At 32.2% G+C, this 19479-nt stretch overlaps 1 protein-coding gene across 1 annotated transcript in view; it reads left to right on the forward strand.

Annotated features, from left to right (window-relative positions):
• The window catches only part of LOC128998642 (rhomboid-related protein 3-like), a 30395-nt gene extending 14567 nt beyond the window's left edge, over positions 1–15828 (forward strand). The window contains exons 6-9 of the mRNA XM_054424866.1: positions 918–1057; positions 5600–5813; positions 11291–11404; positions 13140–15828. Of these exons, the coding sequence (XP_054280841.1) occupies positions 918–1057; positions 5600–5813; positions 11291–11404; positions 13140–13355 (684 nt within the window). The 3' untranslated portion in view covers positions 13356–15828. The remainder of the gene's footprint in view (positions 1–917; positions 1058–5599; positions 5814–11290; positions 11405–13139) is intronic.
• The last annotated feature ends 3651 nt before the right edge of the window (positions 15829–19479 follow it).

Here is a 19479-nt window from a genome sequence, read left to right on the forward strand (position 1 = left end):
TTAAATTACCTATGTACGACTCTCGAGAGTCGAGACTCGACACACGACCGACGCGCGTCTACATGTCAACATGTACTTTTACTAACTAAAATAAAAGTAGGCCTACCGTGTATTTGTATGTTTTATTCGTAATGTATATAAGTGTAAAGTTTGTGTACGTCTTTCAAAACTTCAAGACGCACCCAATGGGGAAGATCAAGATCTTATATTAGGACTGATGATGGCAATTTATACTGCCGAAATGCATCTCCTGTAATAGGATACAGCACATAAGGATCGACTGGCGGACACAGGTAATTTAACCTTTTATTGTTTGTCATACCGATCCGGAACAACAACAAACAACATAAAATGAAGTACTACTCTTTGTTTCTGTGATTCACTGTAAAACTCAAATAAGGATACTTTGGAAAGTATTGATTTTAAAACATCAGTTGTCAAAATAAAAGGTCATTTGATAACATAATGTTTATTAATTATCCCCATTATCACGGTGAAATCATGAATATCTCATGTTGTCGTGGAAAAATCGTTAACATCTCCTGGGGTTGCGGCAAAATTGTGAACATCCCCTGTGATGGTGGAGAAAACGGAGAAGTCGTGAACGTCTACAAAATTTTAGAGACCTACAGACTGAAGAACTGTATTGTTTATGATGTGTTATAAACAATGTCTGTACAAATTTCATAGACATACTTTAAATGTATATTGTAAACCCCAATGAAAAACCTACAAGTTTTCCAAGTAATAGGCTCTGATGAGATGATGGATCACTCAGCGCCCGGCTGAAGTTAACAAACAAACTTTAAGTTCAATTTCTATGATATCACTTGTTTGCTGTCGTAATCATAAATTGTATTCTGATTCTATGATTTTCTGTTTCCTTTTCCGTTATTGACATGTTCTGTTGGTCACAGATGGGTTTGTTCCTGTACGATGTCGCCGTCACTCACACCACAGTAAGCACAGATGGCCCAGTATCTCAGCTGTTCATATACAATCCCCGTAAGCGGGCTGAAGCTTGGCGTTATATGACGTACATGTTTGTGCATATCGGGTAAGTGAATTTACTAAGCTTACATTCTTATTCTTATTCCGAATTGTACAAGGTGACTTACTGACAATTTTACTTAAAATTGTTGCGGTAAATATTGATTCATGGAAGTGTAGAGTTACTTAGGTATCGCTTTATTTGAACAGTACGTAATCCAAGACAAAATAATTTTGTGAGTTTGATGTTAATGATGTAACATATGAAAGAAGGGTTCAAGGATTCTTTTGGGGCTAGCGGGCTTAAACCTAAAAGGGCTAGAGTTCTTCACCTAGCACAATTAACACAAAAAATTACACTTCACCAAGAAATAAGAATATTTCACTGTCACTTTGTTGTAAGAGGCAATGAAATAGTCTAATTAATTGTTGTGTTTAGTTTAAAATCTTTGTGTATATTGTGCAAATATGAAGTCTTTTTACATCGAGATAACAAGGTAAGTGTGGTATCCTATCAAAAATCCTTAACTACTAGCAAAATAGAAGATCGTTACTAACTAATGTCCTAAATTGATGCATAAATAAATTTTAAAAAATTATTTGTTTTTTTCTATCGCTAATAATCTATGATTGCTCTTTTTGGTTTAACAATTTAATAATGTACATACAATTAACTATTACCTCGACCTGATGTAAGCTACTATAAAAGATTAACTAGGGACTTTTGTTTCTTTGCCTATGTACTAAGCTACCCAGGCCTGTTTAGTTTAATTATCTTGCCAATTCCTCTTATCTAACTATATCGTTCATCCATCTTATTAATTTTATATAACCAAACTTATCACTTACCGCTAAAAGCCAGAGTTCTTCTTTCACACTAAATCGGTAAAATTATCTTTAGAAATCTGCATCATTAGAGTGTTCTATCACCAAATATTCACATCATGCCAACCAAAACCAAACAAAGTTTTACAAAATATTATGAACAATGAACTTAAAAAAAAAACCCATTGCACGTTGCAAACTGACAAATAGAATACTGACTCATTGGAGTTATCTCTCAAATAACAAGAACGTAGAACATTAAATCTAGATTGTGCATTGTGATTAGTAAGGTAGTAAAACATAAATATAGCGGTGACTGCATTTATTGCCATTTAAGCTGCCAAGATAAATGAGATTAATCAATTAATTAATTTTTATGAATTTGCTAGAAAATTGTGTAATTTATGATGCTAATAGTAAAACCTATTAACAGACACACCCAAATTATTCTATGTTTTATAAATTAGTAAGTAAAATGAATTAAATATTTTTTTTCTTCCTTATGAAATGAATTAATAATATGAAAGTAAAATCACTCATTGAAAGATTAATTGAAGAACGTTTTAGTTGCAGAATGTATATTATGAGTAAACATGTTATCTATAATACTTTTTGGCCTTAAATATGTTTCTTACAATAAAGTTCCGCAGTAATTTTACAATTTCAATTTATTAGTTACTAAATTAAATTTGAATAAAAAATATCATTAATAATTTATTATTTATTATTCAGTAAAATACTAAACTTTTTATTGTTGGAATATTTATTTGATGGCGTAACAGTTTGAATGGGTTGAAGATTTATTATTTAATTCAAGAAACATTCTGAAAATATCTTGAAACTTTGATGATCCAGGATAATGTTATCAAATCAAATCAAATCAATTTATTGTTGTAGACATTTCACAATGTTTTAACAATCGTCATAAAATACATAATGCTTATATTAATACAGCAAATGAGTACTTAGATGTAATCAATCAATATAATAAGTTCTAGTATTAAAAAATATATAAATTCAGGCACAATTAAATAGAAATATTTTGACATGTAAAAAAATCCTCCACTGTATATGGGCATTTTTGTATTAAATATGTTTTCAATTTTGTTTTGAAAGTGTTCAAGGACAACTCACGAGACTCCACTGATAAATTATTAAACAATTTAGCTGCCATGTATTGAATGTTTGTTTGAATCTTTGAGTATTTACAAAGCACTGTTTGCAAGTTGTTTTTAAATCTGGTTTCATAATTATGTCTATTTGAATTTTCTGAGAACATTTCTAAATTATGTTTTACATACAACAGAACTTGAAGAATATATATTGCAGGCAAAGTTAAAATTTTTAAATGTTTAAATATAGGTTTACAGTGAGTTCTAGAGCGTACACCACTTACAAGCCTTATCGCTCTTTTTTGCAATTTAAATAAATTTTTGGTATATGTTTCTATGTATTATGTTTCTATTTAAATAAACCTCTCTTCAAATTTTTTGGAGACTTGTGCTTTGAGTTCCTTTAAAAAGAAAATATCGAGCATTATACTGATACTCCATGTAAAACAACTATGACTTGTTTCATGCAATGTAAACAGTTTGAAGATAAATAAAGGAAAATCACAAAAATGTCTTTATTTACAATTTTTAACTCAATTCAAACTTCCTACCTTCTACAGTTCTTTTATTTATCAAAATACTTTAATGATTAAGGGAAACTTTGACATATTCTTGCTAAATCAATGTGACCACAATTGTGATACAAGATTTTAAAATTCTCTCAAACCTGCACAACATAGGCTAAACTTGTTCCATTGTCGCCATAGTATATGAGGCCTAAAATTGACAATAAACTGCCGTTAAACATAAAACAAATTAACTCTTTAGCTTGGCGTTTTATTCTTTGGAAGATTTGTTTTTTTAAATCAATAAATGTTTTCTTTTTTAAAAGCTTGTTATAATTAATTACTATTGAGTTTTTTATCCCTGTTTCAACTAATAATTGATCTTATTATTTTATGTTCTTGTAAAAAAAATTGGTTCTTTAATCCAAGAACAATTTAATAGAAATTAATATAAAATATAGGCTAATATTTAATATAAAAATTAATATAAAATAAAAGAATTTTTAATATAAAAATTAAACTAATTAACCCTAAATTTAAATCATGATACCCTATACATGCATTGGGGTACAGTATATAGTAAATCACTACTAAAATACCCCCGCCGCAGCAAACCTGCCGACTAAGCGAATTTCCATTTGTCTTAATTGATTTACAATTAAATTTCTTTTAATAACATTAGGTTTAACGAGTACCTAGGTTTGCTGCTACAAGGAAACTAATAAAGTGTGTTTTTTTGTAAAATATTGATAGCTTAGTACAAAATAAATAAATTTGATCAAAATACAAAATATTTGCCATAAACAAGCAAACTACAACATTTGACAATATTCTCCATAAGAATAACATGGGAATTTTAAATTTAAAATTTTTTAAATGTTCTCCGTTACTATTAACCGAACAAAAATACTTTTATATACTAAATTAATTGTTTTTTAAGCTCTTTAAAAAGGTCTAAAGAGAAATTGGGAAATTTTGTGTTTTGAGGGTCATAAGGGAGAAAAACCAATTTTTACCCCATAAAACCCCCCGTAAAGCCCCGTTCCCATGGTCCGATCATGCTGGTTCGCGAACTCATTCAAGTTTATCCCGCTTTACACCTTTAAACCAAATTTCATCAAAATCGGACAAAAATTACTCAAGTTATCGTGTTCACGGACGTATATATATATATATATATACAAATTTGAACGAATGGTGTTTTTGGCCTCTGGGGACATCAAAATGAAAAAGTAAATCGGTCCCGGGTCTAGGTCTTACCGTGCCACCTACGGTAATAGCTACTTTCCTATACTTGCCTATAGGAAAATTCGCTAAAACAGGGAAATTTAACCATTTTTTAAAAATCAAGACCAGGTAAAAATATATTGCATTGGGGTACGAATATATAAAATACTTACAGAAATCATGATTAATACTCAAAAACTAACTAAATTAATAAAAAAAATCATTCTATGTCAGAAATAAAGCTTTCTCCCAAAAAAATAAAAAACCAAACTAAAATTTTATACAAATAAAGAATAATTTTAATATAAAAATAAAACTAATTAACCCTAAAATTAAATCATGATACCCTATACATGCATTGGGGTACAGTATATAGAAATCACTACTAAAAACAGGGAAATTTAACAATTTAAAAAAAAATCAAGACCAGGTAAAAATATATTGCATTGGGGTACGAATATATAAAATACTTACAGAAATCATGATTAATACTAAAAAACTAACTAAATTAATAAAAAAACTCATTCTATGGCAGAAATGTTAATTTATTAACTATAATATAAAATAATAAAATAAAATATTTTATTAATTATAACAGAGAATGTTAAAATTATATTAATTAACATATTTAATACCTTATTATGCCATAGTGTTTTATTTAATAATAAATTTATTGCGGGGTAGATCATATTATCAGTACAAAACTTATATTTATTAAATATTTCAAGTACATTTAAATATTTTAATATAATATTATTTATTAATTACTATAAATAAATAATAAGAATATAATATTTAATTCTACTACAAATTGAATTTAATTTTTTTAATTCACTAGTAAATTTAATTGATTTAATGCACATGTGAATTAATAACAATAAAATAAATAGGTTTAATACAAAAAAATATATATATATAAATATTTGTTGTGTTTTCCAGTGTGTTTCATCTGGGAGTGAACATCTTGGTTCAAGTGCTACTTGGTATTCCACTGGAGATGGTTCATCGCTGGTGGAGAGTTCTCATCGTCTACTTCGCTGGAGTCATTGCCGGCTCCCTCGCTACCTCAATGTCCGACCCCTACGTGTACCTCGCCGGGGCTTCTGGGGGAGTTTACGCCCTCATCACTGCTCACATTGCCACCATTATCATGGTACAACTTACGAGTTCTCTCAGGCTTTTTAAAATCAATTTTTCATGCCAGAAATTTATGAGGGTTGTTCAGAAAGTAAGGAACGTACACATTTGCCAACTCAATGACTGTCCAGATATCACAGTAGAATTGTCATTGTGTTGCTTGCAGTAAAACATAAAGTTTATAAAGTGTGCTGCAATTTTAAACGCATCAGTTGTGAGGTGTGTCACGTCAAATCGCATTCACAATCTCCTTCAACCATTCAAACGGGAGAATTTCTCTCAACCACCCACCCTAAAGTCCAAAACTGGCTCCAAGTGACTCACTTGGTTTGTGCACCAAAATGAAAACTTGGTTAGCAGCATAGCGCTTCAATTATGACGAGGACCCAGTGGCGGTTCCTTGTCAAGGGGGGGGGGGCTACGGGAGGGCTTGGGGGTGTGGAGCACGCCCCAATGAACCAGGGGGGTCCGGCGGAAAATTTGGAATTTTCAAAGCCGTTTGGTGACTTTCTAAAGCCATTTTTAACACCTAATACCGTGCCCAATTGTCCATAAACTCTCATTTCACCTGTTGTTGTCATGAGCAAATAGACATTTAAAAAATTAAACTATGACGATTGCATTCATGAATTTAAAAACACAATTTAGACTACGGCCATAACCACCTAAAAGCCGTTGGAAGACTTTCTAAAAAAAAAAAAAAAAAAACAGTTTTAAAGTCTAGAACTGTGTGCAAAACCTCCCATTTCCCCATTTATTTGTCATGAATAAGTAGACATTTTTAAAACTAACTATGACGATTGCATTCATAACACTGAAAACATATTGAAGGCTACAACCATATCCTCCTAAAAGTGGTTTACTGACTTTCTAAAGCCGTTCAATATTAATGTCTATATCTGCGTCAAACTGTCCAAAAACGTCCCATTTCACCTGTTATTTGTCTTTGTCATGAGCAAGTAGACATTTAAAAAATCAAACTATGACAAACTTGCATTCATGAATTTCAAAACATAGGCCTACTGTAGACTACGAAGCCATATCTCCTAAAAGCCGTTTGGTGACTTTATAAAGCCATTTCTAACGGCTAGAAGTAGAACTTTGCCCAATTGTCCTAAAAACTTCTATTTTACCTGTTATATGTCATGCAAGTATAGATACGTTTTTTAAACTTGCGTTTCTCTCCATATTATAGATCTGTAACAATATATATAGTATCGAATTCAGTAATAGCATTGACATTATAAACTTTAACACTAGTGTTTATATAGTATAGTCAATGGTAAGCAGGGCCGGTTCTAGGAATTTAAGCGAACACCCGAATCAGCGCCACCTAGAATTCCCCCCCCCCCCACCCAACATGAACATAACCCTATTGGTGAAATTTTTTGGGAAGAACTTTTAGGTTAGAAGAATACTTGCAATAACAGACTTTTTTCAACTACTGTTAATTATTCATAGAAATTTAACATTTTTACACTTGTATGTACTCATCATATACACTTTAGCAAAACCCAAAGTTAATAATTTATTTCTAAACTAGCAGAGTGTGTTCTTTGTACGGGGTTGGCTTATAAGTATAAAATGCTTATTGCAGTTATACTCTAGCTTTGCGTTTGCAATGGGGGAGGGTTACAGATACAGTATAGTATTACACATCTACCATAGCCATTCTGTTCTACCCCTGCACCTGAACAATATAAAAAAGTAAATTATCAAACATGCACACAATATGACAAATTATGTATTAAATTAAAAACAAACATATTACTGTAAAAAATCCTTCTTTGACAGTTCTCATTGTGTATCACAGCTTTTTGATGCTGCTTACTTCAAATTAGCTGTTATCACAATGGAAAACTATATAATAGTGCTGCACCCTGTCGGTAAACCTTATAACTTTTTAATGCTATTGTATATCATAGAACAACTTTATTGGTCAAATTAGCTGTTCCGGGACAAAAAGTAATAAAGATTTTGAACTTTAAAACTTGGTACACAGTTACTAGGCATTAGGTTAATTTCAACACATTATTCAATTCTACGCTACCTCTTCAGTGGAACGGCCCGCCAGGAGTCAGAAGCAAATCTTAAATTAAACATAGGTTAATATGCACATCAAATTAAAGGTCTTTGTTAGTAAAATACAATGCCGCAAACCCGAACTCAAAAAGACAACCGAGTCCAAAATGACAGTTATTCAAAGATGCATTGACTTTGCAATGCTATTATAGGCCTAAATAAATAAATAAATATATCTTTATTGTCACATAAACGTTTTACAGATTACATAGCATAAGCTACAAAAACAGGTGACATTGTCAATAAACATCATAATAAGTCATATATCATAATAAGTACCTAAAATACTAAAAAATAAACAATGATTCTTAGAAATAATTATTTGGGTTATTTTAAAAAACATAATATTTGCTAATTTAAAAAATTACCATCATTCAAAAAATTCGTCAATACTATAATATATTTTGTTTACAAGAAATGAGGCAAGGCTGCTTTTAAAAGATGTTTTGTTTATTAAATCTTAATATTTTGGTTGCAGTTTATTAAACAATTTCTTTCCCATATATTTTGGTGTTTTTTCTATTTATTATTTATTATTACTATTTATTAATTTTAATCGGTGAATCGGAAACTGAAAATTCTTTTTGAAACGGGTGTTATATGGATGGTCAAAATTCTCCGCACACAAGTTTTCAAAATTTGACTGTACCATTAATAAGGATTTAAAAATGATTAAACTTGGTACAGTCATTATATTAAGTTCTTTAAATATTGGTCTACATGAATGTTTTCGTTTAGCAAATGTCATTATTCTTAAGTATTTTTTTTTTACTTTAAAAATCTTTTCTATTTCTGATGAGAATCCCAAAAATTCAATCCCATAATGCAATATTGAATAAAAATAGGCATAATATATCATTAAACATGTTTTCATATCCAAAATATTTCTCAAACAAAGCATTTGGAAACAGGCAGAATTAAGCTTATGTAATATGTTTTCAATGCACTTGGCCCAGGTTAAATTTGAATCAACATACAAACCTAAAAATTTTGTACATTTGACAGTTTTGGTTCTTGTTTTATGTGTGAAATTTCGGGATTGTATCGTATTAAATTTTACTAGTTGTGTTTTTTCTGGATTTAATTTTAGTCCGTTTATTTCAAACCACCTTCTAAGATCCATTAAAGCGTCTTCTACTTTCACCCATAAATCATCCTCCGTTTTAGTTTTAACAACAGCAGTTGTGTCATCTGCATACAGTATTAAATTATGAGAAATATTTTCAGGTAAGTCATTTATATAAATTAAGAAAAGAAGAGGACCTAAAATAGAGCCCTGTGGGACACCTACTCTAATTTCACTCCATTCAGTTTTTGACTGCAAGCCTCACCTTTTAAAATAACAGTTCTTTGAAATCTACCTGTTATATAAGATTTCAACCATAAAATAGATTTCTTAGAAAATCCATAAATTTCCAATTTTTTTTTTTCAAAAGTATGTCATAGTTGACTCAATCAAAAGCCTTAGATAAATCACAAAACACCCCCATTGTACTCTGTGACTCATCCAAGGCCCATGACACTTCATTAACAAAATGGGATATAGCGGTCATTGTGCTGCAACCCTTTCTAAAACCAAACTGTTTACTACTAAATATATTGTATGTTTCCAAGAAATTATAAATTTGTTTATAAGCAATTTTTTCAAAAATCTTGGAAAAAGAAGGTAAAAGTGATACAGGCCTATAATTGTCAGGATTATGCTTTTCACCTTTCTTAAAAAGTGGCTTGAGTTCTCCATATTTAAATTGTTTAGGAAATATGTTGTTTTGAAATGATTGGTTAATAATAATTGTGAGAGGTTCTGAAATAGAGTCTATGACTTTTTTCATGAGATCCACAGAAATTTCATCCCATCCCGCAGATTTTTTATTTTTAAGTGATTTGATTACTTTGACTACATCTTTTTGCTCAATGGCTTTAAAATCAAAATTAAATAGTTGTTTACTAGTCATTAAGTTCCTTGTCATATTTAGTGCCTCAAATTCACATGGTGATGTTCCCATTTCCTTGGTTATATTGGTAAATTTTTTATTAAAGAATTCAGCTATTTCTTTTACGTCGCTAATGGTTTTATTTGAGAGTTTAATATCAGGAAAACTATTTTTGACTTTTTTACAACCTAGCTCCGATTTAACAACACACCACGCAGCCTTGCTCACATTTTCTGATTTGTTTATGAATTTAGCATTGCACATCCTTTTAGATTGATTACAAACTTTCTTGAAAATTGTTTTATACTTTCTAACATAATCCTTAAAGAGTCTGTCGTTTGATTTGTTTGTCAGTTTACTAAGTTCTCGTTTATTTATACTAGATATTCTAATACCCTTTGTTACCCAAGACTTCTTTTGATTCTTATTTTTGTTGATGTAAAACTTTAAGGGAAAAGACTCTTCAAAAGTATTGTGAAAATGGCAAAAAAAGTTAATACAATTTTCTTCAAAACATTTTTTTACAGATACATCCCATTTTATTTCTTTAATATTATTTACAAAACTTGTGACATTGGCTTTTGAAAACATTCTTTTTTTAGTTGTTTTATCTGTTCTGTCCTTACTATTCTCAAATGAGCTATCAAAAATGTTTATAAACAAAGCCCTATGATCTGAAAGACCCAATTCTAAATTCATTGTCTGGACTGAATATTGTGAATTTATTTTTCTAGTTAAGATATTAACTACGCCTACGCAACCTTCTCTTGGCCGCCCGCTAGAAGTCGAAAGAAAATTATAAGCTTATGCATAGGTCGATATGCATATCAAATTAAAGGTATTTATTAGTAGAATACAATGCCGCAAATTGAGCTCAAAAGAACAACTGACAACTGAGTAAAACATGGCAGCCGTTCAAAAATAAAAATGGCAGATTCAAGAAAACTTTGAACTGCTGCCATCTTTGACTCGATTTTTCGTTTGTGTTCAAATCTGCGCCATTGTATTCTAATAGTAAAGGCCTTTAATTTGATGTGCATATCAACCTATGCTTACGTTTAAAATTTTCTTCTAACTCCTAGCGGGCCGTCCCCCCTCAGGAGGTAGTGCATCACTGAAAATTTGTGAATCAAATTATGTTGATGCCCAGTAACTGTGTGCCAAGTTTTAAAGCTCTATCTTTGTTCCTTTTTGAAATATTTAACTGTATATTTAACAGATGGTTAACAGTAGGTACCGTAAAAAGGCTGGGAAAATATTCTAAGAGATTTGCATAAATTATAAAATAATCAAATTAGATGAATTTTAAACATGATAAAGGATATGTTAATGGTTTTACCATTAGAAGCACAGAAAGGTACCTATCATAAAACCCATATTAATTAATTTATAACAAATGATAATTGTGTAGGCTAAATCACTTTTTCCCCAATTTTCATAACACATGTTCAGTCAGTTTTTCTTGTTTTTTTTTTAGAATTGGTCTGAAATGCAGTTTGCAGTTTGGCAACTCCTAGTATTCCTCTTCTTGACTATTGTAGATTTAGGATCGTCCATTCATGCTCGTTACATTGCGAATGAAGATAATAAGGTAAGGATAAACATTTATATTCTTCTATATTCTACTACACAATTTTTCTAATTGAAACCTTTCATTCATGTTTAGTAATTGTTTAAATCTAGACTTTGGCTACCAACATAGAAAAGACAAATTATTGAAAAATAATATGCTAGATATACAGGGAGCGGCAGAAATATCTGACGGTTTTCAAGCGAGTACAGTCCGGCAGCCGAGTGGAGGGGGTTGGTGGGGAGCGGCTCATTCTCAAGGCCAAGTGACCCCATTTCAGTCGCTATGGAGCAGTGGACCAGTATACATCGCGCGTTTGCCGTTGAGGCGTTTTTAAAAAATGGCGATTCTATTGTTGGTACGCAACGTAAGTTTCGTAGGCATTTTAATGTGGCTCGTGGGGAACCTATCCCATCCCGAAACGCCATCAAATTGTGGGTGGATACCTTAAGATCACAGGATCAACTGCAAAACGTAGGCCTACAGCCGTCCAAGGCCAGTGAGGACGCCGGAGAACGTGGAGCGACTGAGCGAGTGCGACAAGCTGTGCTAACGAGCCCGCATCGCCCGGCGCGTAGACAAGCTGCTGCTCCTGGCATATCTGATCGCTCTATTCGACGAATTTTGCACTCAGACCTTCACTTTCACCCATATAAAATAGCAATCGTCCAAAAACTTCAGCAAAATTCGTCGAATAGAGCGATCAGACATGCCAAGAGCAGCAGCTAGTCTACGCGATGCGAGCTCGTTAGCACAGCTTGTCGCACTCGCTCCACGTTCTCCGGCGTCCTCACTGGCCTGTAGGCCTACGTTTTGCAGTTGATCCTGTGATCTTAAGGTATCCACCCACAATTTGATGGTGTTTTGGGATGGGATAGGTTCCCCACGAGCCACATTAAAATGCCTACGAAACTTACGTTGCGTACCAACAACAGAATCGCCATTTTTAAAAAACGCCTCAACGGCAAACGCGTGATGTATACCGGTCCACTGCTCTATGGCGACTGAAATGGGGTCACTTGGCCTTGAGAATGAGCCGCTCCCCACCACCCCCCTCCACTCGGCTGCCGGACTGTACTCGCTTGAAAACCGTCAGATATTTCTGCCGCTCCCTGTAGAACCAAACCTTAAACATAGAAAATGTTTGTTTTTTAAAGACCTTTTTAATGAATACTACAAAATCTATGTTTTATATGTATATGAGTTTATACACTTTTTTATTTTTTTTAAATTAGTTAATGTTGGCTTAGTGGTACATTCTAGGGTATTTTTGGAAAAGCCATTTCATTGATCTGAGATAAAAATTGTGATCCCTTATGTAGGCGGTTGCAATAAAATCAACTGTAAGACCCTGAATTTTAGACAGGTTTTAACACCCTGTACAAGAGCATCAAGATCAATTTAAATTTTATAAAATTACTCAGTGAACAAATACCTTTAAACTGAGGAATCACTTAACCTACCTTTACATTTGAAAATTTTCCAAAAACTACTCCCTCCGGCCCCCCCAAAATTCCCTTTCAGTGCGTTTGGGATATTTCAAAATAATTTCCCCAAATTCTACGGGGTGAAAATAGGGGGGTTTAAGTTGTCACAGACAATCCACCTTGATTGGTTTAGCTGCTGTACATTGTGTACAGGTGGTCTGCCTCACCCTGTATAAGCTTATACATTTTTTCCATGATGATGACGATATCTATCACAATATTTAATTGTTGAAAGACAGAATAAGTTACGATTCACGTTGGTTTTCCAGGTTGGATATGTCGCTCACTTAGGAGGAGCTGCCGCAGGTCTCCTCGTTGGTCTATACGTTCTGCGCAACCTCGAGGTTCAGTCTTGGGAACGTGTAGTGTATAGGATCAGCATGGCCGTGTTTTTGGTCTTTGTTGCTTCCGCAATCGTCTGGAACGTCGCCTATCCTAACTACTTTCCTCCTCAAGATGTAAATATTTCCTTCCAGAAAAACTAAAAGAAAACATGTGCAAAGGATTGGCTGGATAAATCCTGTCTACTTTTAGATAATTTTAGACTTTTCTTGTTGAACACTAGTGCTTTTTTAAGAAACTCTAATGGCTATAAGGAATGTACAATTGTTACTATAATTTGTAGCAAAAGAAAACGTATAAGGTGCAAAATTTGGATTGACTGGATCAATCTTAGCCTATCTATTTTTTTAGATAGTCATAGACTTATCATGTTGAAAACTAGTGTTTTTGGAAAAACTTTGTGATGGTTACTAAGAATGTAAAATATTTACAATTGATTTGTAGCAAAAAAAGAATAACTATAAAAACCACAGTTTTAACTCTGATGAAGGCTAACAATGTTAACAAACCAGGGATCAAATGTTTGTGGTCAGTTATCTTATAAAATGTGTATAGGTAATTTCCAGTTCCCTAATATTCTAAAACTATTTGGTACAAATGTACAAAACCTATGTAAAAGTGAAGTATTTTCAGGGAATATTTATATTTTGTACTTTCGCCCTCATTTTGTGATTGAATCACTAGTGTTTTACTTAATTTTAATTTCAAAACCAAGTTCAGGCAGAAAATATATCACAAATGAAAGGTTTTAATATTATTTTGTAGATTAAAAAGTAAAAACTATAAATTATGTAACTATCTAAATGAGTATGAATGAATATATTACCGGTATGCTTTGTTTTAATATTTGTTCATTATGACGTTTTTTTTATAATCATGCATTTTGAATGATCATACATCAATGTTAAATGGATATTTATTTAATTATATAAAGTTATATGCATGAAACAAATGATTGTTTTTAATTGCAATTAGTTTGCTATATTATTGCTCAGCTTAAGTTCAAAGTTCTTAAGTTCTCATAATAGTTCATTTGAAAGCTATTTTATATCATATAACCACTGTTTATTTTTATATACTGTTTTATTGATGTTACCAAAGTTTGTACTTACTGAAACCATCAGTTGAGTTCTATAATTCCATCCTGTAGATCAAACTATATTAACTAGAATGTTTTGGTGCCTAGTAATAACCGTTTTAGTTACAAATCTGTATACAGTATTAAGAATGATTCAGGTAATATTAGTACGTTTATTAACGTTTAAAAAACATTTTCTGTTACCTTCATAGGTAGTTGATATTGTGTATTAGTACTTGATAATAATTCAATTTTAATCTGTATCACTGATTCTATAAGTATTATGGGAATGTTAAGCTAAACCTATGGGTTCCTACCTAGTTTTCTGAAATGCCAGTTTTATATTTAGTAAATTATTTATTTTACTGCAGTATTATATTTTTCATTAGTTATAAATTAATTTATTATATTATTGTAGCTCTATTTCCAGGGGGAAAACTGTGTTATTTCAAGCTTATTAAATTGATTTGATTTGATTATTGGTAAAATCAAAACAACGTTTACATGTTTTGTTTTGAGAATATTGTTTTATTTAGAAAAATTAGGTTTTGTTAACAAAAACACTGTGAAACTGGCAGGCTATTCTATTTTATGTATTGTTTTACTTGAATTAATACAAACTTCTCAGTTAAAAGGCTTCACTGTGGAATTCAATTAATTCTTACTAAAGGATTTCAATTTAATTTTTATATTTATACAGTTCTGTTTTTTTACCTATTTATAAACGGCTCTAAGTTTCTTGACCCAAAGACTGAGGGCTCATTATTTTCTTTTGAGAAAATGTTTACATTTTAAAAGTAATAGTTACTTAATTTATGACTTTAGTTTCATATCTGAAGTTATTATAGTTTTGTTATCGTGAAACATAAAACTGTCTAATTTTATATAAAAAATGTGCCTTGATGTTGTGATCTGTTTTGTATAGCTTAATTGAATTTTTATATTCACATGTCAATCTTTAGCATAAAGCGGATATTTGCTTATATATCTCTATTTTGCTAAAGTTTATTTGTGTGACTTATTATTTTTCTATGGTTGAGGGTTTAAAATGTATTGTAAGTTTCTTATCTTCTAAATTACATGTGATAGTTTACATTTCCAGTTATTTGAAATGTAATGTAAATCTACAACGAGAAACAGATCAAAGAACAATGCTTAGCAGAGATCAAAATGTTGAACTGCACACACAAAATGGCTAGCACAAGCAAGTTCCTGGCTGTCATAAAGCCCTATGTTTTCATTGTACAAATCCATATATTTATTCGAAACACAAAAACAAGGTCCGTATAGAATCCAAAACATATTTTTTAAGAAATTTTCATTTTTATTAGAATATTACTAAAAAGGTATTACAGCGTAATTTTTACCAATTTTGGCAATCTTGTATGTTGGATTTCTTTTACTGACCTTGTTTTTAGGTTTGTCACGATTTACAAGTATCACCGCGTTCTTTCATATTGCCTTATGTATGTTGTATTGATAGATGTTTTTATTTTTACATGTTTGCAATTCATATCAATAAAAATACTTGTAAAATATTTGTTTGAATTCATCATTCCTAATAACATTTACAGTAGTGTTGGCTAAGGCTAAGATAATGTCTAACTGGGTATTGTGTTTTTAACAAGGAAAACAAAAACAACTGAATACTAGACCTTTTATGCAAATTCTACTTGTCCCAAGCAGGTTCTTGATTACAGTAATAATTTTGAGACTTAGATCCAAAACATGGATATTTTTGCTTAAATTTTTGATGATATAAACATTTTGGCTGGGCTGAGAATTTAAAGGTTTTTTTTCACCACAAAAAATACAAAATAACCAGTACGAGCACAATTTAGAATACTTAAAATTGGCTACAAAAATCAAACAAAAGGCAACAATTTGCGGCATGTGGTAAACAACGAGATGTATTGAGCATACAGTAATTAATTTCCTTAAATAATATACAGTAAAACCTTTTCTAACTCCAATCTTTGACTATTGATACAACTAGACACTCTATCCCGAAGTTAATCAAAATCTTTGTAGCAGATATGAGTCACCGACAGATTTTGCTGAACTAAATAACTATTTTTTGTCCAATATACAAACTTTCTTCAAATGACTTATTGTGAGCTATAGCAATTGTTATGACCCATAAACTTGGTCAGCTACAAAAATAAGGAATAAAATAGAATTTTAGACATTAGCACATTCTGTGACTGGCTCATACAACTATGTTCTTTTTTAATAAACAATTGGCGACAGCTGGTCCATATAGATGAGATGTCTACTACAGTATCCATTCGGCAATGCCACAATCCATTTCATTGGAATCCGGGTTAACTTGGCACGGATTTTGTGTCATAAAGATAAAATTCAGATATACAAACTGTCTATTGTTTATAAATAAAATTTGGGCATACAGTTGTAAATTTTAAGATGGCAGTAACTGAAACAACACAAAAACTACTTTTGTATTTCTCTTTGAAACGAAATAGCCTTTAAAAGTTTAAATTATAATCATTGATTGGCCATAAAAATAGGTCATCTAAAAAATCCTAGCTCCCTTTTTCCCGTTAACCAGGGTTTTATCGTATTAGGATTATTTAAAGCCAAATACACCTGACACCTGACAAAGTTTATCCTTAAAACAAGAAAGTATTCTGCAAGCAGGATTACTGACATGGACCGAACATATTTTTTGGAATTTTACTAAAATCAACAGTGTCTGTTATTTTATTTAGAATATCTTTACTTATAAGTACAGTGTACAACATTTGAGCAGTATCTTTAATTTTACTTAATCATTAAATCACATAATTAGAGAATTCAAGCCACTCACGCTTGAATAGATAGATCCGGATCTATCTTCAGCTTATGTTGTGTAGCTTAACATAGATTCAACAAAGTTAGCAAAATTTATTACAACTTCTTACCGAAAGTAACTATTTTCGATAACAGCTGATATGAATGAAAGTAGATGTTTCCCAAGCTCTCATTTAGAGCGAGGGAAAAACGATCAGCTGATTTTCCCTCGCTCTCAATTCTGCATCTATCCACCATGTGTGCTAGTGTTTTCTTAGGTTTGTTTTAATGATTTAAATCAGCTGTTTTTATTGTTGCACAATCTAAATCCATACAGAAACGGGCATTAATTTGTTTTGCTGTGTTTTTAGCATAGTCCATGTTTAAAATTGCTCAAAGTATGTCTAACATAACTGATACACTAGTTTGATTTAAACAACTTCAGAGGTAACTCACCTTCCACCAGATAAATCATGGGAATAAGAAGCGGAATACAGAAAGCTTAGAAACTGTTACAAACTACAATACAAAATGTTAAGTAAATTAAAGTAAGTGACAAAGAATTTATTAATATATTTATATTATTCATTCTGATAGCCTCTGGACTACGAATAATGACTTTATAAAGTTAATGTATTTATCCAAAAAATCTACAATTATGAAACCATATGTACGCTGTGAAGTGTATTTTCAATGATAAAGAGTGGTCTTAAACTATTTTAATACTACTGAGAATTTTATTCTGTATGTGTGTATTTTTGCGTCGTGATAAAAAGTATCGTTCATAACTCGTACCGAGAGCTATTTTCTGACACTTGCTCCAATATTCCCGTCCTCGGCTTCGCCTCGTACGTGAAAATAACTCTCACATGCTCGACTTTGCCTGGCACATGAAATTTGGTTTTCGTGTGTTCAGCTTTGCCTCACACATGAAACTTGAGCGTGCATCGGAAAATGCCACTTTCGGTCCTTGTAATAAAATATACTATTTTATAAACCAAAATGTTTTAGGAATTGTTCACCAGCATTCATAAAATTTCAATCTGAGACTGTTTCACAACAACAGATTCCCACTCCTCACTTCATATCAATGGACAGGTAGATTGGATACAATGGCACAGGTTTAATTTTTACTCTCCTGAACTCCCCTCTCACCAAGGGGGGGGGGGCTTCCCATATCCCTTGCAGTGTTCTTCTTGGTAGAATATTTAGGAATCCATACAAACCCAACAAATAACCTCTAAATCTTCCCATGGCTGAAAGCATTGCGGCAACATCACTGATAACTTCCCGTGATCAGGGCAACTGTTCATCTTCTGTGGTCACAGCAATAACTGTGATGATTATCTTACAATGACGGTAACATCCATGAGAATATCCAGTGATCATGTCACCCATGATCATCTCCCGCAGTAACGGCTGTAACCAATGATCGCGGCTCAGTCCTTGGACATTTCTATGATCGCCGTGACATTAATGTTCGCTTTAACGTTGTGATCATTTCCTGTGATCATAATTTTCTTTCTTGAACACAAGGAAAAATGAGAACAAATGGCGATTATTGACAGATTTTATGGTCCGGCCCCATATAAGAGTATTCACGTACAGTTGACCCCCTCTTAACATTGGTTTAACCGGCCACACTCTGTAGAAGTGACATCTCTTTATCCGGATAATTTTTATCAGCACATCGGTTTAACCAGACTAGATCTGCAGGAAGTGGGCGGTATTTAAAACGACTGTTCTCGTGGGAAAGATTTGAGACCAGTGATTACGTGTCTAAATACAATGCTCTCCTTAATTTAAGTCAAATACTGTATACAGTATGCATTTAAACGGTCCGTTTTAACAAGTTTTTGGAGAAAGTCGGTTTAACTGGAAAACCCGTTATCCGGACTGGCCTCAGTTCCGAGGAGTTCGGATAAGAGGGAGTCTACTGTACAATTGAAGGATTTTGTCTCAGTCATTGAAATTTAAGTACAACTAATTACCGGTTTTAAGGTAGACTGGACACCCTGATACACGAACACGGATGTGTCTGCAACTGACAGCTCCAGCTTTATTCTTTAGAATGAAATAGTTATTTGTTTAACTAGTGAGCAAAGTGGCACTTTGCTGCACACGAGAGCAATGTTTACGCACAAGCCGCAGGCGAGTGCGGAATGATCTCAACTACAGCAAAGGCCTTTTGCACTCGTGTTACACATTATATTTTTCCTGCAGTCACTATAAAGCATATAAATAATTAGTCTTCCAAACATTATACAACACGTTTTTAGGTTCAGCTGGCAACACAAATAGGTGCCCTAGAGAAAGTAGTCACCGGTCCGTATCACTCCGCTATTTTTTCCTCGGCAAGCAATGTGCTCCGCGACTTGAGAAAATAGTTCTGTATGTTT

This window comes from Macrosteles quadrilineatus, unplaced genomic scaffold (genome assembly GCF_028750875.1).
Source record: "Macrosteles quadrilineatus isolate MER2022 unplaced genomic scaffold, UCM_ALF_1.0 Scaffold_7__1_contigs__length_78375512, whole genome shotgun sequence".
NCBI lineage: Eukaryota > Metazoa > Arthropoda > Insecta > Hemiptera > Cicadellidae > Macrosteles > Macrosteles quadrilineatus.